Here is a 24,195-nt window from a genome sequence, read left to right as displayed (position 1 = left end):
GCCTAGATATTAGTTTTTAGTTTAATATTTTTTTGTGATGTAGCCATATGCTACATAAAGATAGACAAAATGTCCATGAGTCCTATGAAGGTTTTCCTTGGGAAGAGTTCCCATGTGTCTGTAATAAGGCTGCAAAAGTGATATCCACGTCTGCATCAGACAGACAGACAGACAGACAGAGAGAGAGAGAGAGAGAGAGAGAGAGAGAGAGGTTTTTTAATAATGAAATTAAATAAGTCACTATTATGTGACAATGTTAGTGATGAAAACCAGTTTAATTGCCTGTGTCTACGAGGGTGCCTAAAGTTACTATCAAATACGAATCTTATTATGTCTTCAGCCACCCAAAAATAATTAAGTGGTGATGGATATTTTATTTCGTTTGCCATATATTTTGTTGGGAGTTGTAGCCATGGCACTGCTGATGGAGAAGTTCTAGGCACTAAAACTAGGTGTTTTTTTCAGCTTTTTTATAATTATTCATTCCATCCTTAACAACATTCGAAAGAGACTTTCTTTCTGCCTCTGTTTCTATCTCTCAGCTTAAATTTGTAAGAATTTGCCTCGCACAACATTACTGGTGTAACGCAGTTGCAAACCTGACTTTTTTTAATACAAAAAAGGTTGTAATGGAACTGGTCATTGCTGCTGTTTTCCATCATGTATCAGAGAATTGATACTAGCATTAAACTGACAACACTCTCCAACAGAATTAGAACTTTGTATTATAATTCAGAAAAAAAACTTAAGTAATCTTTTTTTATAAACAGACATAAAATACATGACACTGACAAAAGATTTATTTTCTGAAAACGTAATTATTTTTCATATTTCTATTTTGATTTGAAATTGTTATTATATTTGAAATTATTGTCCTTATTTCCATTTTTGTGATTTATTTTGAAAAAAACTAACTGTGTGTTAATGTCTCTGGACGTAAATCAATATTGTTTAACATTGCTGTACTCTGACTTCTTGCATCTTTGTACTTCGAATCATAGTTAGTTTGTTCTGTTATGGCTCAAGTAGTTGTTAAATAGTTGTCATGGAATAATAGTTGTTAGGGAGTGGCACGAGAAGTAGTTACGGAGAAGTGATTATGAAGTTGTTATGTTCAAATGAATGGATTATACCAGAATGGGGAGAGATTTCAGAGATTATACTGACATATGAGAAGAAGCAGATAAAAGAATTGATGAAGAAATTTAATCATGCAGTGCCAAAACTGTCAGACTTAAAATTACCTAAACATACCACCTACACATTGTTTTTCAGCGACCCACAATTTTCAGTGAGCCAGATTACAGACGATGAGTGACAAGAACAAGATGAGTAATTTGTTAATTATTTCGAACTTCCTTCTTGCTTAAAATGGCTGCACTGACTAAGTGCATAAAAATAATAATTGATGGCATTTTAGAAAAAATGTGGAGGAATTCATAACAAGGTGTATTCTCTTGTACCAACAATCAGTAGCAGTATAATACTGCTCTTCATGATGTGTTGTGAACAGCTTCAGATATTCAAATTTTCTAATATAGCATAATATGAAACCAAGCCACATGCAAGCCATTCTGCATTCCTTGCATGACTGAGCTGCCCTTTAAGTGATGCGTTTGCTGTTATCTCACCATTCCACTAAGATGGCATAGCGTGGTGGTGGTGGTGGTGGTGGTGTAAGCATGAAGTCAGACCAAAGAGATCTGCATACATGCATACTTCTTGGCCATGCCTAGTCTATGAGACTAGTCCCAAAGGCACCAGTGGTCAGTCGAATGCCATAATGATAGACTGGATCTAACAATTTCAAAGCTGGAGGTGCCACCGAGTCATACAGCTGGCTACAATAGTCCAGCCAGAATGAGACCAGGGCAAGGAATCAGAGCATTAAGCCTCCACATATAACTAGGCTTCAGTTGACTAATATGGGGCACCCAACTCAGCTTTTTATCAAAGACGAAACCCAAAAAATGGGACTGTGCAACAATGTCCAAGCGCTGGGTAGCCAAGTTGACTTCTTGGTCAGGATGACTTTGGTATGATGACAGAAATGAGTGACCTGCATTTTTGCATGAGAGAATTGGGAACCATGGAAAAAAGTCTAAGTGGAGGCCCTTTGGATGGCACCTTGGAGCTGATGTTTGGCTGATGTTACATACAATGCAGGGGGGTGACCAATGTTCACTAGACCATTGATGGTAATGTGGAAGACTGACACTCAGCAGAGAGCCCTGTGGGACACCATTCTCTTGGACCTGTAAAGAGCAGATTTAAGCGCCAACTCTAGTCCAGAACCATCAGTGGGACAGAAAGTGAAAAAAATTATTATGGAGTCTCGAAAGCTCCACTCATGGAGGGTAAGTAAAATGTGGTGGCTTTTACAAAATAATTTATACTGCTTCAGCCACTGTTTTACTAATATTTAATAATCATGATGCATTGCAGCAGCATGCTCCCATCATCAGGTGTATTCCAGTTACATTTACATTACATTACGTCGAAGTGTGATTACATTCCTTTGCTCTGTGTACCAGTGAGGTTATGTATTGACATAAAATTCTGTACAGAAAGATAAATATATTTCAGTGTGTATATTATAGCTCTGAGCACTATGGGACTTAACATCTGAGGTCATCAGTCCCCTAGGACTTAGAACTACTCAAACCTAACTAACCTAAGGACATCACACACATCCACGCCCGAGGCAAGATTCGAACCTGCGACTGTAGCGGTCGCGCGGTTCCGTACTGAAGCGCCTAGAACCGGTCGGCCACAGTGGCCAGCAGTGTGCATATTATCTTTCTAAACATGACAGTATGTTGATACATAACATCACTGGCAGACACAGCAAATTAACATAATCATACTTCAGATTAATATAACATAAATGTAACTGGAATGAACCTGTTGAGGGCAGCATGTTGCCAAAATGTGTTGTGGTTATTAAATATTAGTAAAAACATGACTGAAGCAGTATAAATTATTTCATAAACTAATGAAACAGTTGTAGTTCTCAAAACATTCCATAAAACATGGATAAATTTAAGTAAACTAAATAAATACACTCCTGGAAATTGAAATAAGAACACCGTGAATTCATTGTCCCAGGAAGGGGAAACTTTATTGACACATTCCTGGGGTCAGATACATCACATGATCACACTGACCGAACCACAAGCACATAGACACAGGCAACAGAGCATGCACAATGTCGGCACTAGTACAGTGTATATCCACCTTTCGCAGCAATGCAAGCTGCTATTCTCCCATGGAGACAATCGTAGAGATGCTGGATGTAGTCCAGTGGAACGGCTTGCCATGCCATTTCCACCTGGCGCCTCAGCTGGACCAGCGTTCGTGCTGGACGTGCAGACCGCATGAGACGACGCTTCATCCAGTCCCAAACATGCTCAATGGGGGACAGATCCGGAGATCTTGCTGGCCAGGGTAGTTGACTTACACCTTCTAGAGCACGTTGGGTGGCACGGGATACATGCGGACGTGCATTGTCCTGTTGGAACAGCAAGTTCCCTTGCCGGTCTAGGAATGGTAGAACGGTGGGTTCAATGACGGTTTGGATGTACCGTGCACTATTCAGTGTCCCCTCGACGATCACCAGTGGTGTACGGCCAGTGTAGGAGATCGCTCCCCACACCATGATGCCGAGTGTTGGCCCTGTGTGCCTCGGTCGTATGCAGTCCTGATTGTGGCGCTCACCTGCACGGCGCCAAACACACATACGACCATCATTGGCACCAAGGCAGAAGCGACTCTCATCGCTGAAGACGACACGTCTCCATTCGTCCTTCCATTCACACCTGTCGCGACACCACTGGAGGCAGGCTGCACGATGTTGGGGCGTGAGCAGAAGACGGCCTAATGGTGTGCGGGACCGTAGCCCAGCTTCATGGAGACGGTTGTGAATGGTCCTCGCCAATACCCCAGGAGCAACAGTGTCCCTAATTTGCTGGGAAGTGGCGGTGCAGTCCCCTACGGCACTGCGTAGGATCCTACGGTCTTGGCGTGCATCCGTGCGTCGCTGCGGTCCGGTCCCAGGTCGACGGGCACGTGCACTTTCCGCCGACCACTGGCGATAACATCGATGTACTGTGGAGACCTCACGCCCCACGTGTTGAGCAATTCGGCGGTACGTCCACCCGGCCTCCCGCATGCCCACTATACGCCCTCGCTCAAAGTCCGTCAACTGCACATACGGTTCACGTCCACGCTTTCGTGGCATGCTACCAGTGTTAAAGACTGTGATGGAGCTCCGTATGCCACGGCAAACTGGCTGACACTGACGGCGGTGGTGCACAAATGCTGCGCAGCTAGCGCCATTCGACGGCCAACACCGCGGTTCCTGGTGTGTCCACTGTGCCGTGCGTGTGATCATTGCTTGTACAGCCCTCTCGCAGTGTCCGGAGCAAGTATGGTGGGTCTGACACACCGGTGTCAATGTGTTCTTTTTTCCATTTCCAGGAGTGTAAATAAATAAATGTGATGGCACAAAGCAGTGTCGTATGCCTTATGCAAGTCAAGAAAGACTGCGATGAGGAGCTGGTGTTCAGAAAAATTTGTCTTGTTGCTGTTTTCAACCTGATCTGATGGTCCGTTGTGGATTATCCCTCAAGGACACTACACAGATAGGGGAGTAAAAAACGCACTGAGATTCAAGAACCCAATGTAATCTGCAGCTACCATCCTTTCAAGCATTTAGCAGAGCATGTCGGTGAGGCTAACTGGTCAATATATGATGGGTTTTTGCCTGGCAAAGGATGGGGACAATCATACTATCTTTACATTTCAAAGGCAAGACACCTGCGAGCCAAATATGATCTAATGTCTTGTGTAAATGTGGACTTTGAATAATATTCAGATATTGGATCATCTGGTTATGAATTGAATCAGGGTGAGCGTCATTTGGCATTTACCAGAATGATGTGTGGCTTACGAGCAGCCGCTCGACCATGAAATCCAAGTTTTCTCACTTCCATGCAGTTCGGAATTCCTGTGTGATGGTCTCCATAGATGTCTTACTATTACACATTACGACCCTCTTAAGTCAACAGATGAGGCTGGCCTGTACTCTTTTGTGCTGTACGTGTTCCTTCACGTTTCCACTTCACTCTCACATCGGAAACAGTGGACCTAGGGATGTTAAGGAGTGTGGAAATCTCGCATACAGACGTACGACACAAATGGCACTCAATTACCTGACCAAGTTTGAAGTCCGTGAGTTCCACGGAGCACCCCATTCTGCTCTCTCACGATGTCTAACGACTACTGAGGTTGCTGATATGGAGTACCTGCCAGTAGGTGGCAACACAATGCACCTAATATGAAAAACTTATGTTTTTGGGGGTGTCCGGATACTTTTGATAACATAATGTGTCATTAGACAAAGCAAGAACAGTTGCTGACCTTTGGCAGCTCTGTAGATGATGGAGCTTTGCCCACACCTGGGAGGGAGAGGCATATGTTCCCTAAGAATCGACTGAGCATTCCTAATATTCCTTCTTACTGTGCTTATTTAGCCTGCAAGCCTTAGTGCAGAGTCACGTAAAAGTGAACAGGGCAGCCCATCAAGCATGCCACCTGAAATGTTGCAGGCCCCTATGATGATCATGAATAGCTGTTGGAATGTGTGTGGTCCACCGTGGGACTGCCCGGTTGTGAAGCGTGCCTGTAGAAGTAATAGCAGTTTCAACAGCATTTGTGACTTTGTCCGAGAGAGCTTCCAGAGCCTCGTCAAAGCAGTTTGACAGAGTGGGGGTAAATGTGACAGCAGAGGCATATAATTGGCTGGCAGTTGCCACTATGAAGAGCCGTGGTAATTGGTCTGTCAGGCAGTGACAAGGAAGCGACAGGATCACTGGGAAGTGGTCACTGATGCAAGGATCATCATGGAACCATCAATGTAGTGAAGCCAAGAGACTGGGGAAATAGCTTGTAAGGTCAATAGCCAAAAAGGTGCCATGAACTGCAGTGAAGTGGGTAGGCGTAACATCAATGATGAGGCACAAATGAATATCAGGAAGACGCTGGTCAATCACGAGGCCTCTACCAGATAAAGTGTTACGTCCCCACATGAGATGGTGCTCACTGAAATACCCTAGTGCGAGAAAAGGAGGAAAGAACTGTTGGATTAAGGCAGTCATCTTAAGGGAGGTAAATCAATGTTACAAACGGTGATAGCTGGGAAGTTTGCACTCACATAGCTATTGCTTCCAGTGTGGTGCACAGGAAAATCCACTCGCTGATAATGTGTGTGCGAACCAAAGTACAGATCCCTCCAGGGCCAGTGTGATTCTGACAAAGCATGGTAACCACAAATCGTTGGGGAATGGTTATCAGTGACATGAAATTCTTGGAGGATGATACAGACAGATAAGAAGAAATTAGCTGTTGCAGCTTTGACAGGTGACTGAATTATATCCACTGTTACAGTGGATCAGCACACTGAAGGAATCCTGGTTAGCTGTGGAGCAACCAGGAGTACCAATTATGTCACAGGAGCACAGCCTGTCACCAGTGTGGGCCAGCTAACATACATATCAACATTGGCTCAGAATCCGACACTGTGGGGAGATCTGGAGACACTGAGATCACTGCAGTACCCTACTCCTCCTCCTCCTCTTTTGCAGCTTTTGGTGTCATACTCTTGCAAGAGCTTATCCAAGAGATGAAGTGTGGGCAGCCCTGAGACACTCGTGCCACAGATCCTTCAGTCACTGACTTTTGGCTTGTGAATTGTTTGTTTCTGAAGAGGCGTACCGAGAGGGAGCCCTGTCACCAGTAGATGCTGGAGGGACAAGCTGCTTCTCCGACCGGATATGATGATGATGATGATGATGATGATGGTGATGATGATGACACAAATACCCAGTACCCAGGCAGAGAAAATCCCCAACCTGGCAGGGAATCTAACCTGGGACCCCGTGATCCAGAGGCAGCAATGATAGCCTCTAGACAACGAGCTGCGGACTCCGACCGGGTATGGGAAGTGGTTCCTGCAGATGGTGTCAATGGAGCGGAGTGTGGTTGTAGACCTGCTTTGGAAAAAAAAACTGAAGTAAGCAGTGTGACGGATGCAACTTTGGTGTAATGGGTCACCATGTCAAAAGCATGCAGGCAATCTTAATTTTTTTCTTGCCTCGATATATGACAAGTGGTCAACTGATTTACATTCTTGCATATTCTTTTTATTTTTGAAGACTGGGTAAACTAGTGAACATGGAGGATAATGTTCTGTACAACTGACACACAAATGCAGTTGTTCCCAGAGAGTCATTGCCTGCAGTTTCCACATTTTGGGTCTGCCGTACAGAAGGATGACATACGACCAAACGTAAACATCAGATACACCTCATGTAGAGCACGACATAAGGTTTTATGTCAGACATGCACAGTGTAGCTTTAACTTTCTCTTAAAGTGCCTGTATCTGTATGGTTAACCCTAGGACCTTTACGCACATGGCAGACAAAAAATGTATACCTTGACATTCAAGATTAACACATAGCACCTTGTATTTCTGGAGTGTAAGGTCTCTGAATGATATATCTTTACACCATATTCAAAGTTTTATGTGGGCAATAGTAGGTCACCCAGTTGATCACATGCATGAAAACCATGAGATTGTAACAGCAGAGGTGATCGTAATAGTGATCCATAGTGCATTTTCCCCAATGAATCAACTTTCTCAGGTTTATCTTCTATGTAGTTGGCCCAATGCTCCTCTCAGTTGTGGTGGTGGTGGTGGTGTGCAGCCAGACAAGAGAGATCTGCAAGCATGTACAGTTCTTGGCCATCCCTGGTCTATGGTATTAGTCCGGAAAGCACCAGTGACCACTCAAATGCACAGTGATGGACAGGATCTAACAGACACAAAGTTGAAGGTGCCACCATGCCATAAACATGGCTCGGCAAATATGGAGAAGTGTTGCATGCTCTGGACTCCAACAGATGTGGGTAAAGGAGGAGAGATGTCAAGTTTCCGGATACAGAGAGTCTTTAGTTGATGAATATGGTGCAGCCAAGTCAGCTTCCCAAAAAAAAAAAAAAAAAATGGGACTTCACAACAACGTCCAAGGGCTGGGTACCCAAACAGAGTTTTGGTTCAGGATGGACTGTGGTACGGCAACAGAAATGCAATATCCACATTTTTGTAGGAGAGAACTGGAAACCATGGGTAAAGGTCCAATTAGGGGCCCTCTGGATGGCACCTTGGGGCTGGCTTTTAGCTGAGGCTACAAAGTGGGAGCGGTACGAAATGCAAAAGCTGACGACACACAGTGTTTGGTTGAGCAATGGTCACTAGCCCACTGATGGCGATGTGGAAGAATGCATCCTACAGAGTCCTGTGGGATGCATTCTCTTGGAACCACACAGAGCTGAGTAAAGTACCAACTCGAACCCTGAACAACCTGTGAGATAAAAACTGATGAATAAAAACCTGTTGAGAGCCTGAAAAGTGACTAGGAATGAAGTTGTTAGTTTGGGATCCATCAGGCGTTGGGAAAGGCAATGTTCAATAGTGGTCAGGTCATGGGCATTAGGAATGTTCGTGTAAAGGGAGGTGGCATCAATAGTGGTGAGCGGGGCACCATATGGTAAACAGACAGGAACTGTGGAGAGTCAGTGGAGGAAAGGGCTGGTATCTTTTATACAAGAGGGTTAGTTCCGGGTAATAAGATCATTGACGCCATGAAAAACTTTACCCTCACCCACAATTACTTCTCCTTTGAACGCATTACCCACAAACAAATCCTGCATATGGCTGTAGGTACCTGCATGGCACCATCCTATGCCAGCCTATTCATGAGCCGTATAGAGGAATCCTTCCTATAAACCCCGAATCCTAAACCCCTCACATCTGGTTCAGATTCATTGTTGACATTTTTGCAATCTGGATTGAGGGTGAGGGCACCCCTATCTACATTCTGCCAGAACCTCAACAACTTCTCCCCCATTTGCTTCACCTGGTCCTACTCAACCCAACAAGCCACCTTCGTAGAGGTTGACCTCCACCTCAAAGATGGCCACATCAGTACCTCCATCCATATCAAACCTACTAACCACCAGCAATACCACCACTTCGACAGCTGCCACCCATTCCATACCAAGAAGTCCCTTCCGTACAGCCTAGCACCTGTGGTCATCGCATCTGCAGTAACGAGCGATCCCTCTCAAAATACATCGGAGGTCTCACGGAAGCCTTTGCAGAACTTAGTTATCCTCCCAACCTTGTACAAAAACAAATATCCAGTGCTTTATTTTTCCAGTCTTCCTCCACCTCCTGAAGTCCCACTGTCCAGCCACAGAGGAGCATTCCCCTCATAACTCAGTATGATACAGGATTGGAGCAACTGAATTACATTCTCCACCAGAGTTTCGACTACCCCTTATCGTGCCCTGAAATGAGAAGTGTCCTGCCCACTATTCTTGCCACCTCTCCAACAGTGGTGTTCCACTGTCCACTGAACCTACACAATATATACTCATCCATCCTTACACAACCACTGCTTCCAACCTCTTGCCTCATGGCTCATACCCCAGTACTAGACCTAGATGCAAGACCTGTCCCATACATCCTCCCACCACCATCTACTCCAGTCCAGTCACAATCACCACCTATCCAATCAAAGACAGGGCTACCTGTGAAAACAGTCCTTTGATTTACAAGCTGAGCTGTAACCACTGTGCTGCATTCTGTGTGGACATGACAATCAACAAGCTGTCTGTCCGCATGAATGGCCACCGACAAACTGTGGCCATAAAACAAGTGGACCACCATGTTGCTGAGCGCACTGCCAAACATGACATCCTACATTTCAGTGAGTACTTCACAGCCTGTGCCATACGGATCCTTTCCACCAACACCAACTTTCCTGAATTGCACAGGTGGGAACTTTCCCTGAAATACATCCTACATTCCCGTAACCCTCCTGGCCTCTGTCTTTGTTAGTCACTGTCCTCACCCATACAGCCCCTTCCCTGTTCCCATTCCAGCACTACACAGCTGTCATTCCACCATCACACTTAGTGTTTTTACTTCACTCCTTTTTCGTTATCCCCCTCCCCCCCCCCCCCCTCACCTCTCCCCTGCCCACCATCTAACCTACAGCACTTCACTGTCTGACACCCCTACAACCTTACTGAACTATCCCCCCCACACCACAGCCTCCTCCTTACCATCACCCAATTGCTACTCTCATCATGCACTGGTGCTGCTGCTTGCAGTGTGGTTTCAGTTGCCTGAGACTGCAGTCGTGTGCACGTGAATGTGCGTGTGCTGTTGATGAAGGCCTTACGGGCCGAAAGCTTTATTTGTGACAGTCTTTTTGTTCTGCCTATCTGTGACTCAGAATCTCCAGTATATGGTGCATAGCAACTTTCCTTTTCATAATATTGTTATATTCTAAATAAAAGATATTGAATACTTCTGCTGTCAAACTAAGCTCAAATATATAATACTCACTTTCTTAAATAAATTTCCATTATTCTTCAATTTACAAATTTCTTCTTTTAGTTCACTATTTTCTCTCTGCAGACGTTTAATAATGTACTGACTCCTCAGATGCTCTGACTGTATTTGATGCTCCCTCTCTTCCATAGTTTGGTGTAATTCTTCTAGCTAAAAACAAAGCAATAACAAAATGCAATCACCCAATGAAACAAAGAAACAGTTGAAATCTGGTAATATTCCAGAATGTCAAGAAATACGGTCATATCCAAGTAATGAGGAGGATTACTGTAACAAATAAGTCTTGTGTGTGAGAAAAGCGTGAGAGCTCATAGTATGGAAGGAAGAGTAGAGTTTTGAGCATGCAAACCTCAAGCTACAGAGAATTCAATGTCACAATTTTCACATTAATTTTTTTTGTCCAGACCTAAATTTTGCACATACACAACTTCCTTGATTGTGAAGAGAATCTCTAGATTTGTGCTGTTACTATTTCCTCCAATAATGCTCCTTTCTGGTGTATTTATTATAAGTAACTTTCACAAACCATCTGGAAACCAGTCATAAAGTCATTCTAGTAGTCTCCCACAAAAATTGCAGCATACTCTTCCACAGACACAGACATCACTTTGACCAATAGACTGAACATGATTCCATTTTTCTTAACACCCCCAATATCTGTAGGTCTCAAGATTTACAACTTATAAACACAGTCTACATCTGCATTTACATCTCCATCTACACTCTGCAAACCAGTGTTAAGTGGATGGCAGAGGGTACACCTCATTATACCAGTTATTAGGGTTTTTTCCTGATCCATTCACATATGGAATGCAGGAAGTATGTTTAAACACCTCTGTGTATGCTGTAATTAATCTAATCTTGTTCACATGATCCCTATGTGAGCAATGTAAGAGTCATCATTTAAAGTCAGTTCTTGAAACTTTATATGTAGACTTTCTTGGGATAGTTTTCATATTATTCAAGAGTCTGCCAGTTCAATTACTTCAGTGTCTCTGTGACACTCTCCTACAGGTGAAACAAACCTGTGACCATTCATGCTGCCCTTCTCTATACACATTCAATATCCCTTGTTAGTCCATGAACAATATTCTAGAATGTGTCACACGAGTGATTTGTAAGCAGTCTCCTTTGTAATCTGATTGCATTTCTCCAGTATTCTACCAATAAACCAAAATCTGTCACTTGTTTTACACATGACTGAGCCTATGTATTCATTCCATTTAATATCCCCAGAAAGTGTTTCTCCCAGGTATTTGTAAGAGTTGGTCGATTCCTACTGCAAGTCACTGACATTACAGTGATAGAATACGAAGTTCTCTTTTTTTCATTTTTTGAAGCACACAATTTTATATTTCTGAACATTTAAATCAAGCTACCAATCATTGCACCACTTTGAAATTTTATCACGATCTGACTGAAAATATATGGACTGTAAACTGCTGGCTGCAAGGCTGGAGCTTGAGCGTGATATTGTGACTTCCCGGGACAAGACTGTCCTCTATTACTGACTGAGCTGTCCTGGGCAGGTGACTGGAGCTGCTGAGGCTCTGCTACAAGGGTGCTGTGCTCTGCATGGTGACCACAAACTGCACTAGAGGGAAAAGGCAGCCGCTCTCCAGGTGGGCAGGCATGGGGCTTCTGGCTCGGCTGACAAATGCTGCCAGTCGTCAGACTGCTGAGCAAGGAGAGGAGCCATTATGTCCTCGAGCATGGAGTGGCGAGGTGCTGGGGCGGCTGAACCTGGTGTCGGCGTTGGTGCTGACACATGTACACACATTGTGCTGCCATCACCTGGATCATCAGAGGCACTGTGTATTCTTCAATGGAATGAAGTCGATGCCAGACTCACCTATGTATTTCCGCGCAGCCCAGCATGATTCACCCCTCCCCCCAATCCATATCACTGTCATCCTGGCACATTAAGACCCCTGAGATAGAGTTGTCTTCACAGTGTTTGTTCACGTCAAGCACTATGGTTGGATGAGAGAGTTGGTTTTGGTGAATGGTGAGTGAGGCGGTAGCACTTTATGTGGATTTGGTGGCAACAGCTCAGAACAATGTGGTGCAGTGAATCTAGTTTTATTTATATTATTTTTGGTGTTTGCTCTTGTTGTCAGAATCAACTGTGTGGGATAAGAGTACATAATGTTTAGAGCTACTTTTGTGAAGCCAGAGGAACCTGTGGACTTATTTGTGTTTAGAGATAATAGCGGACACGATACTTTAGCGCCAGAGGTAATTTGTAATTTGCCTGGACACAATTTCCCATGTACCACAGTTGTGGCAGCTACTTGCCCTGTGTGTAGGCAAACTGGTCATGTGGCTAGCAGCTGTAATAAGTGCACGTAGGTGGTGATTCACCATAAGAATTAATTTGTGGTTAAATTTATGTGTGTAGGGTGATTAAAGGGGAGGCTGCATTTTTTTGTTCAATAGCTGAATTAAGGAAGAACTAGAGTACGTAGTAGAAACATATGCTACTAGTACCACCACCAAAGTGACTGCTGCTTTAACTCAGTGAGTGCACACGTTAACAAAGAAGCTGGAGCTCAAGAGGCAGATAAATTTTTAATTTAACTGTGAGTTAGAAGCTGGGAAAGCGAGTTGGGTTCAGCTGCAAGAGGAGTTAGATAAAAATAAGTCTGGATTGCGGGTGCCTTCTGTCCCATATGACTCGGCAGTTGTCACATTAATTACACACTCCTTGGGCAAGACAATGGAGGATGTGACAATTTTTATTAAGAATGTTAGGGATCCTGCAGAAGTGCATGGGTGGTCAGGAGAAATAACTCTGCATGTTGCTAACATGTAGCAGCTGACGCCAAAGCATATGTTGTGAACCACGAGACCTCGAGTAAGGCGAAAACGTTTTCAGGAGTGGGCCGCTGGACTGTGCCAGCAGTGCCAAAAGAAAAATAGTGCGTGGTTTTTTCAGGAGAGACCAAGTACTTTGTCAATGTGGCACAGCAAGATTATGAAGTCATTCTCAGATAGAATCTGTAAACTGAATGCAAAGACATATGTTACAGACCCAAAATGCAGAAGCTAATAGGGTATTGTTGCAAGAGACATACAAAAAATGGTTCAAATGGCTCTAAGCACTATGGGACTTAATATCTGATGTCATCAGTCCCCTAGACTCAGAACTACTTAAACCTAACTAACCTAAGGACATCACACACATCCCTGCCCGAGGCAGGATTCGAACCTGCGACCATAGCTGCAGCACGGTTCCGGACTGAAGCACCTAGAATCATTCAGCCACAGTGGCCGGCAGATGTACAACAGTGCAGTGGACGTTTTTCTGCATTGTGTACCCGCAGAGATGTCACGGAGGGTACTAATGGAAAATCCAGCATCAGCTCTTAGGCTCTAAACACATATAGAGAATGTCGATATCGGCAACAAAGCAAAGAGTGGGTCACTGAGTGTTCACTTCTGAAATCAATTGTTACAAATGTGGTCAGGAGGGGCACAGAATGAAGTAATGTCAACAATCAGAGTGCTATGCGTGTAGTGTGTGGACCAGCGGGCATCTATAGAAGTAGAAAAGCTGGGAAGCACCGGTAAGGGAAGTAGCCATTAGACACATACAGAAGCATCAGAAGGGAGCCCCAATGGACCATAACACTGCACAAGTTAGTGCACAAACCGAATGCTGTGGGCCTGATGAGTGGCAGCAAACAGAGACTTTTGGTAGTCACAGGGGAGCACATATCTTATCAGTCCAGACCTCATGAGAAAGAAGACTCTGGGACCACCAAGGTATAGGTTACGGAGGTTGGCAATAATAGTGTGGAATCATTGGGTATGGCAGAATTGGAGTTTTCAGTTGAGAAAACTAAGTTCGAAGAATGCCTGGAGGTACTGTCACGCATAGGCGAAGGTTATTCAAAGATGCTCAGGTTAGACTTTCTCAACAAACATCACGCTAAGGTAGATCTTTGGCAATCCACAGTATAACTAAGTGGAATTTTGTTTCCATGGGGGGAAACAGTTGCAACTGAAGCAATGGTGCAAGGCTCGCCTATAATGGAGTGAGACCAACTGAACTGCGTATGTTTTCAGTAAAGATGGATTAGCATGATAAAATAACAGCAGTTACAGTGGATACTGATTTGTCAAGAGAAACCTTATCAGGATGTATACGTGGACAAGGAAAAAAAATTCCCGGGTTTCTCCCAGATTTCCCGGTTAAAAATACACTTTCTCCCGGGTGAAAACATACTTTTTCCCTGTTAACTGACAGTATATTTTCTCTTGGAACTGTACAAGTCCTTTGAATGATTATGGTTTTATACACGGGAGTAGAATTTCCCGGTGCTTTATAAAACTAAACACAGGGAAAAAACGCGTTTTGGAAAGATCTTTGATGTGCAGCAACATATAGGCTGCATATTTTCGTATTACGAAAGTATAAATTAGAATTCCACCAAACACCGCATGTTACTTTCCGAAGCACTGAAATCGAGATTGTGATGCGCTTTTGTAAGCCAGCCACAGCTCATGTCATATGATCTCGCCAGCCGATGACAGCGGGTACTAAGAGCTTAGGATATAGTCAGCAAATACCAACATCACTGTTAAGCAGCACGAACGCACAAACAGAAAAAGTTAATGGTTTAAATTAATATACATAGGGTTGCTACATGAAACACAAAGCTTTCACATATAATATTGGTCTGTAAGATTAATACACTGCAAGAGAAGCTAAGCTTTCACATACAATATTGGTCTTTTATGCGTGTATTACAATTTAAGCTATATCACACAAATGTGATCGTAAAATTTTTAATAACGACTTAAATGTCTGATCTTCTGGGACCGAAATTCATCTAAATGGCTCGTCATCGAAGAGTTGATTTTTAAATGAGAGTCAAATGCTCTGTGATTTAAGAAATTCATCGTACATTATCGCACATAGCTCCGTTGTAAGTGCCAGAATGGTACTTTGATGGTAACGCTTTTCAAACCACCATTCGGAATATTTTCCCGTGACCTGTTAGAAATAGGTTCATTTCCACAGTTGCCAGAGAGCGCCAGATGACATGCGTCACGGCGCTTGCGCAACTACAATGTCGCGGGGACCCCTTATGTTCATACGTGTAAAACATTAAAAGATCGTACATTATGTCATAGAATAAACAAAACATCACAGGATACTTCAAGAGCATTGGAATTTTGAGACCTAAAATGTCCACATTTAAAGTGCACATTTGTATGTCCATATTCCCAGTTAAGTAGGCCACAACCTGATATTAAGCTTTTCAATGTAGTTTTCGGGATGTAAATTTCCTTAGAGTACCAGTACTGTGTTATCCCATGTTTGGTTCTTTATTATGGCATAATGACATACGTGCTAGAAGTTGAAAACGTGCACTTGAAATGCAGCGAACAGTGTGTGGAATTAAAAAGAAAATTTCTTAAGCAAACCGACAAAAATAACTTCATTGTTCTGCAAGGCAATTAATGCTTGACTGTCAGAAAGGTGGAAATCAGAAATCTGTTTTGTTTTCATTTGACATGAGAGCGGGCCGGCCGGAGTGGCCGAGCGGTTCTAGGCGCTACAGTCTGGGACTGCACAACCACTACGGTCGCAGGTTCGAATCCCGCCTCGGGCATGGATGTGTGTGATAGCCTTAGGTTAGTTAAGTTTAAGTAGTTCTAAGTTCTAGGGAACTGATGACCACAGCAGTTAAGTCCCATAGTGCTCAGAGCCATTTGAACCATTTGAATGTGAGAGCAGTAAACGAAAACAGCAGAATCACTAAATGTAAACACGGGTCACGTGGAGACTACCCACAACCCCACTGTAACTCAGACTGCTCTGCGCATCAGCCCCGGATCTACCATATTTCCGAACCAGTGCAATACCCCGCCACTCCCTCGTGTGTTTGAGATACGACGTCAAAAATTTTAAAAAATCGAATTTTCAAAAATATGCACATTTTATATTGCACAGTTTTCTCAAGAGTCTGATGCATAAAATATGTGTGTTCGAGGAAATGTAAGACATGTTATTTGGTCATAAGTGTGCCGAAGGGCTGTGCCTCACCTCCTCACACAGAATTCGTACGTCAATGTGCTTTGCTCTGTGGAATTGTATGTTTTGTAATGGATGCCATCAAACCATATTCAATACAGTGGAAATTAAAATGTCCTGTGGTCCTCTCCTGCTTACAATTGGCCGGTTTGAAATCTGGTCCCTCTTCAGAAAATTTGCACTCTTTATTCCCTATCAGCTAACAACTTGCTGCCCTGTGTGACATAAAATAAAATATAGGATACATAAACCCAGTAAAGACACGAGACAAGCAAGACAATACACACTTCTTCAATCCTTAGCTCCTAGATTTTTTTCTCTTTAATCTTGCTACAGCTTTACATGGAGTACTTTCCTTTCTGCGAAAGAATCTATTACCTCATCAAAGTTCGTGAAATATTTTGCTACATTAAAAGTCGAAATGTCGTTGTCTAATACTGAAAAAGCTGTTAATGCAAATAGGACCCAAGACTGGTGTGGTTTCCCGATCTGATTACGTCTATTTTGTCACTCTCTGCTAGATAAAACGAAATAGGCCTTTCTAATACTGCAACAATTGCAATACACGCCAAATAAACGAGACTGTTTTGGCACAAACGGTCTTTTTTGTAATGACAGAATATAGTTCACAAAGTACCAATATCAAATGCCTATCAGGCCTACTACAAGCAAAAAGCCTTACGTTAAGAAGTAGTTTCACACTTCATTCATACGCTCCTGTTTCTCAAGTAGGAGATCGAAAAGTAGTGGTACGAAATTTTTATACAAACTTGGAATCGTCATATTGTTCCATAATTTATATGATGTCCCTGTTTCTTCTCCTTCCTCGTTCTAGCAAACTGTCTTGTTAGCACTAGTTCTGTAACTGTTCCTGCCAATGTCAAAGATTATTCGCAGGTTAACTCCACTAATTCTGCCAGAATCACCGGTTTAGCCATCCCGCGATTATTCTCCGGTTAGGCGTTGCTACATGTTCGTACAACGCATCTTCCGCGTTTCTTCCAGAATAGAATTTAAAGCGGCTGCTAGCCGGGGACTGTACAACTGGCCCTTACTAGTATAGCGACCTGCCCAAAAATTTTCTGTCAAAATTTCATTTTCTTGGATACACCGAGAAGGTAATACGTAATCTTTCTTGCCTGTTATTCGTTTATTTCCACTCCTGTAGTCCGAATCTATGGATTTAGCTAGTAATTATAACAACGCTCATCATTCGCAAACCCAGTCAACCACACAATCAGACAGCGGTTGTCATTCACCTGTTTGGTCTTACTCCGCTCAGCTCGTATAGCCCCTTTTGTCTGTAGGAAACTTTGTTTCTACATGGGACGAGGATTTCCCTGACAGAGACATCATGTACACTATGCACGCATTCACAAATCAACTTCCGATTGATTCAGAAATCAACTTAGAACGTGTTCAAAAACTGACAGGGTTGCGTTTCAAAGTCATATGAATAATCGATAGACTAACGTGTGCTGGATGCTAGTCGCTTTGTGAAAGAAGGTTTTTTCCCCTCAACAGTATGAATTTGCCCCCCACACCCCTCCTAGAACTGGGCCTGCTGTGCATGCAAGAATCTAGCAGCTTGGGCGCTCCAGTAAAATTTTTCCCGGTAGCATCTAGCTGCTTGCTGCGACTGCTTATTACACAGCCAACAGCCACATTTTTGTAGCCAGAAGCCGAAAAGGTACTACTCAACTGCGCATGCCCATGATCCCGCTCGTAACAGCTAAAACGAATCTAATGTAAACAGTTATGACGTCACGTTCATCGGAGGCAATGTGTTGTTACGGAACATTGCATAGTGTTCCTAAAGCCTTTGACACATTTTGCTGTTGGCAGACGCTTGTATGAGCACTGCGTTTTGTTGCTGTATATGGCGTATTTCCTTTGCAATTTAAGTTTTATTTTCGTTTTTTCTCTCGTTCATGTTTCATTGTTGCAGTATTATTCTGAAATAGCGGTATACAATAATATCCATTGTTAGAGTATCTGTTCTTTCCAGTGAAAATTACAAAAATTTAACTGAAAACAAAAACAATGAAAACTTCCTGGAATTCTAAAAAATTCCCGGGTTTTTCCCGGATGAAAAAATTCCCGGGTTTTTCCCGGATCTCCCGGTTGTCCTGGGTCGTATACACCCTGCTTATATATATAGCACTGCTCAAGCAATGAAGAGTTGGATAGTTCTCATTGATTTTTCCGCAGGAGTGTGGCACGAGTAAGTGGAATTAATGAGGAATGGATGATTCCAGTTAGCATGGATAAGTTTGGCAGAGGAGAGGTGACTGTAAAAGGGTGCAGTAATAGCCACTCTGGAAGTCTTGGAAGATGAGGACTTAGATAAATCGAGTCTAGAGGAAAGCTGCAAACAAACTGTTGACATGGAAGTGTTATGAGGGAAAGTGGATCATCTGAAGGACAGTGACCGAAGGGCTATGGAAAAGTAGTTGTTGAGGTTTAGTGATTTATTTTGTACAGATGGAGGTTTACCAGCAACCTCGGTGACAGATCATCATAAATTGACAGGGGATAGCATACCAATTTATAGGAAGCCATACTGTACAGCAACACAACTACAAACATTGCAGAAGAGTCTATTAAGCAGCCACTATTGGATGGGATCGTAGAACTGGGTGATAGCCCCTGAAGAGCGAACATAGGGGTCGTGACGAAGAAATCAGTGGACCAAGGAAACACAGATTTTAGTTGACTACAGATATCTAAATGCATTAACTATTTTGATTACTTATCCAATTCCAGACATCACAGAAACTTTGGATAATTTGAGTGCGTGTTGATTCCTTACAACTATGGGTCTCAGGAGCAGGTACCATCAATTGGAAGTGGTGTCCGAGGATGGGCCGAAAACTGCATTTACGGTTCTGGGTGGCTATTTTCTTTCTAAGCGCATGCCATTTGGACTAAAGAACACACTGGCGACCTCTCAGTGGTTGTTAGCTAGGACATTGAGAGGATTAAAACCAAACACTTGTGTGGTGTATCTGGAGGACATAATAGTCTATTCAAATGGTTTACTGGAGTATGTGAGGTGTTTGGAGGATGTCTTTAATACACAACATTCAGCAAGTTTGACGTTAAGTATAGACAAGTGCCATTTTGCGCGAACTCGGGTACCATACCTGGGACAAGTGATACGGACCAACCCTCATGTTACAAATGCGGTTCAAAATTATCCAACATCACAAACAACTAATCAGGTGCAATCATTCATCTGCCTTTGTATTTATTATAGATGGTTCATGAGGGACTTCACAAAAATAGCCAAACCCTTGAACAAGCTATTGGAAAAGGGGGCGAAATTACATTTGTTGCAGGAATGTCCAATGACATTTCAAAAATTGAAAGAAATATAGTTTCAGATCCAGTATAGGTTTTTATGGATTTTGACAAAGAGCTTATTGTTTTGATGCTCAAATATTGTGTCTTGGAACAGATGGCAGATGATCAAGAACATCTGGTAGCTTACACTTTGAGGCAGTTAAACGAGGTGTAGTGTAACTACTCAACAACAGAAAAACATGTTGGTGGTCATATACAATGTTACGTATTTTTGATGTTACCTGTATGGTAGGAAGTGTAAGGTCATAACGGACCATGCCTCATTGAAATTGTGGGCACTTAAGCTTTGTGAATTTGAGTACAAGATAATCCATATGCCAGGAAGATCACATGCAAAAGCGGACACATTAAATTGTAGGGTAGTGATGTCGAGTACCTTAGGGAAGCATGCAGAAGAGCAGCAGGGGGCACACGTGAAGGGCAAGTACTGGCAGGCACATAAGTCACTGCCACATTTTGTTATTCACGAAGGTTTGTTGTGTAGGACGACAAGGTGCAGACCACTGTGGTGGTTTCAGCAGTTTTTCAGCAAGGTCACGACCATATCTTGTCACGTCATGTAGGGTGATGTGCGATGCGATAGACAGACATATAGCAGCGCAGTTTTGGTGGAGGAACAGGAAGCACGGCATAAAGCAGTATGTTACAGATTGCGCGCCATGCATGCAAAGAGCCAACACTGCACATCAGAAAGTGTTGTTGAGAGGATTACCACAGGTAATGTTGATGCTGGAGTCCTCCAGTCATTTAATAGAACACCTGCAGGTAATAGGTATGTTCTCAAAATCATCAATGATTTTTCTCGACTTTTTGCAACAGTACTGATGCCAGACGTATGGGCTAGCACTGTCGCAGAAGCGTTAGTAAACAACTGGGTATTGAAGTTTGGGGTACATGATACCATAGTTATAGATCAGGATACGAACTTTGTCTCAAATTTAATGAAACAACTATCCCACGTGTTGCATATACGGAAGTTACAGACAAGCCTGTTTCATCTGCAGACTAACAGGGGAAGTAAACATATGCACAAGACAATTGCAAAAACGTAGTTATTATGTTAATTCCAGGCATAATATCTGGGACACCTATCTTCCCTATGTCCTGTGCGCCAATAATTTGAAAATACATAATGCAACGGGCTTGTTGTCATTTAGGATGGTGTATAGTAGGAAGATGCTGTTTTCCTTTGATGTCTTGAATTTTAAATTATGGCCGATGGCGAGTCAGTAAGCAAGTTTGGAGGAATGTACAGAAGGCTAACACAAAGGTGTTAAAAATGGCACGAACAGCCGAACAGATGCAAAGGCAAGCTGCCTCAGTATTGCGTAGGACAATGGGTGACAGTCACAAATCCCTACATGCCGAAGGGGAAAAGAAAGGAATTTTTAACTAAGTAACAGGGACCTTATCAGGTCATGTGAATGATGTCACCAGTCAACGTGAAGATACAGTTCCCCACAAAAACTTCTGTTACCCACGTTACTCGCTTAAAGCTGTTTAGAGGAATGGTAGAGAGGTACCACAATTATCAGAAAGCAACCAGCAGGAGAAAGTTACAAGGAGTAAAATGAAGGGACCTGGAACTGGTGAGCAATGTAAGGTGCACTATGTGCCACATAGGTTAAGGTTGTGTAAGTATGTTGTAGGATTCAGATGGACGTGGCTGGCTGACCACAAGAATAAAAAAAAGAAGAAGCCAGTCACTCTGCAACACACCAAAATCTATAGCCTAAAAATTAGTCCAGTGTCCAGACACATCACAAAACTTCAAAATCTTAGAGAGAGAGAGAGAGAGAGAGAGAGAGAGAGATTGAAATGTAAATTCTGATCTACAATCTTCCTTAAAATTCGTGAAGTCTAAAATAAATCTGGGCCTCTGGAGAAGCCAAGGTGGAAATCTGCACCCACCATGATATAAAACATGAAGACCGGCCACACCCATCTCTAGAAGGCAATCCAATGCACGAATCCCATAGGGCCTCATTGCTTGTTGCCGGTTATGAAAAGGCCTTTCCAGTAGAGGCTGAGCAATGGTATGGTAGGTGGGTGTGTATGGTGTGGACAGTGTTTTATATACCTGGCGCACTGTAAGTAGCTGTCGCCTCATGTGGAGTGGCAGTTCACCAGCCTCTGTACAGAGCCTAGCCTAGGTATGGGGCTTGTTTTGAATGCCCCAGTGACCAACCGAATCCCTTCATTGCGCCCCACGCCCAACATCTTCAAATAACAGGATTTCACAGACCGTGCACCCATAATTGAGCCGAGACTGCAAAAATGCCCTGTAAAACTGGAGCAGACAAATCATGTCTGCTCCCCATGTGCTGTGGCTACGACATTTTAAAATACTTGAAGCCTTAAGTGACTGTACTTTCAGGTACTCAAGATGTAAGCTTAAAGTCAAATATGTGGCCCAGAAACCTCACTGTCTTTAAAATTATGGACAGTGTCCCTCGTCCTCAACTCACGAAAGTTTAAAATGGAACGTGAATGGTTAAAAAGAACACACACGCAGACTTCTCAGCTGGAAACTTAAAACCACTCTTCTATACCCATTCATCAAAACATTGAAGAGTTAGCTGCAACTGACGTGTTGTCGTTGCAAGGCTTGAAGAAGAGAAAACACAGAGAAGTCATCCACAAACAAAGAACACTGGACAGGACTTTTCACTATGGATGTAATGCTATTAATAGCTACAACAAAGACAGTCACACTTAAAACGCTACCTTGAGGGACACCGTTTTCCTGCTCAAAACGATCAGGCAGGATGTCACCGACTCGGTATCTAAAATACCGTGGCGAGAGGAAGGACTGAACAAAAATGGGAAAACAACCATGAAAACCCCATTCCTGAAGCTGCTCCAGGATAAGATACCTCAAAGTAGTATCGTAGGACTTCTCAATGCCAAAAAATATACCTATAAGGTGATGCCAGCATAGGGAAGCCTGGTGTATAGCCACCTCCAGGAGGAAAAGGTTATCAAAGGTGGAGCGATACCTCCTGAACCCACACTGAAAGTGACTACAGAGTTGCCTGGATTCTAAGATCCAGACAAGGCAGCAGGTGACCATCTGCTCCAAAGTGTCCCCATGCAGCTAGTGAGGGAAACACTACGGTAACTACTTGGACATGTATGGTCTTTCCCAGGTTTTGAAAGAGGAATTAAAATTACCTCACGCCACGAGTCGCGAAAGTGACCTGACGACCAAATGGCATTAAAAAGTGCGAGGAGGATATCTGTTGTGAGGTGCCGCAGCATATGTTAATGGATCCTTTCATGACTAGGGGATGTGTCACAAGCTGCAGACAATACAGAATCCAGCTACCACATGGAAAATGAGCAGTTGTAACCTTCATTGGAGGTGGGCTGGAAGTTCAAACTACTTTCAGCAATCACTCGATGGTGCTGCAAACCTGGATCCTGAATGGCTGTTGCAGTAACTGTGGTAAAATACGCCGTCATAGTCTGGGCAATGTCTTGCGGATTGGTCCCATTACAGCAGCCATGGGACACCTGCTGCCTCTCCCAGAAACTTCTAATGGTCTCCCACACAACGGAACTTTTGGTGGAATCATTAAGGGTGTTCAGGAAATGTTTCCATGACCTCTTCTAGCCCTCTCAAATAATTTGGCGGCACTTTGCCCTCGCCACCCGAAAGGCTGCAAGATCCTGCACTTCACCAAGGGACAGGTTGCCTCTTCTGTTGTCCTGTAGACTGTGGAATGGATTCTGCAGTGGTGTGGATGATCATTTTGGCAATTTGATCCACCCATGCCTCGACATTCTCACGATGTTTGAACTGGGCCAACTGGCTATGAAGTGTCCAGTTGGTTCTACTGAGCACCCATTGCAGTGGTTTCCTTTCGAGTTCCACCCCATCTGACAGGTGAATCCAGATTGGGAAGTGATCTCTTCCGTGCAAGTCATCGACCACTACACATTGAGCAGTGTGATCAAGAGCTGGAGAGCAAAGCGAGAGATCAGTGGCAGAGAATGACCCAGTTTCTGTGCAGAAGTGACTGCTCTGTCCCGCATTTAGCAAGTATTCGCATCATGACACAAGAAGCCTCTCAATTGCTCTACCCCCAGGGCAAGTAGTTGCAGAGCCCCAAAGCACATTTTGTGCATTAAGATCACCTCAGAGGTTGAAGGGACAGGGGAGCTGTGTAATGAGGTCGGTTAGGGCCTCGGCCTCTTTGTCAAGTGCAGCTCTTGGGGGCAAGTAAAGGGAACATATTGTCAAAGGATGATGCACGAGCACTGATAAAACAACTGCTTGGAAGGTAGTTTTAAGTG

The 24,195-nt window shown here is 43.4% G+C and overlaps 1 protein-coding gene across 6 annotated transcripts in view; it reads right to left on the bottom strand.

Moving 5' to 3' along the window:
* Positions 1–24,195, bottom strand: part of LOC126184724 (centromere protein J) — a 259,648-nt gene that overhangs the window by 86,074 nt on the left and 149,379 nt on the right. For 5 of the 6 annotated variants that reach the window (XM_049927255.1, XM_049927253.1, XM_049927257.1 and 2 more), the window contains one exon: positions 10,479–10,634. The exons of the other annotated variant lie outside the window; for it this stretch is intronic. In XM_049927255.1, coding sequence (XP_049783212.1) covers positions 10,479–10,634 — 156 coding nt within the window. The remainder of the gene's footprint in view (positions 1–10,478; positions 10,635–24,195) is intronic. 6 annotated transcript variants of the gene reach the window in all.

This window comes from Schistocerca cancellata, chromosome 4 (genome assembly GCF_023864275.1).
Source record: "Schistocerca cancellata isolate TAMUIC-IGC-003103 chromosome 4, iqSchCanc2.1, whole genome shotgun sequence".
NCBI classification, from domain to species: Eukaryota; Metazoa; Arthropoda; class Insecta; order Orthoptera; family Acrididae; genus Schistocerca; species Schistocerca cancellata.
Note: the sequence above shows the minus strand (reverse complement) of the source record. Positions and strands in the feature narration are given on the sequence as shown.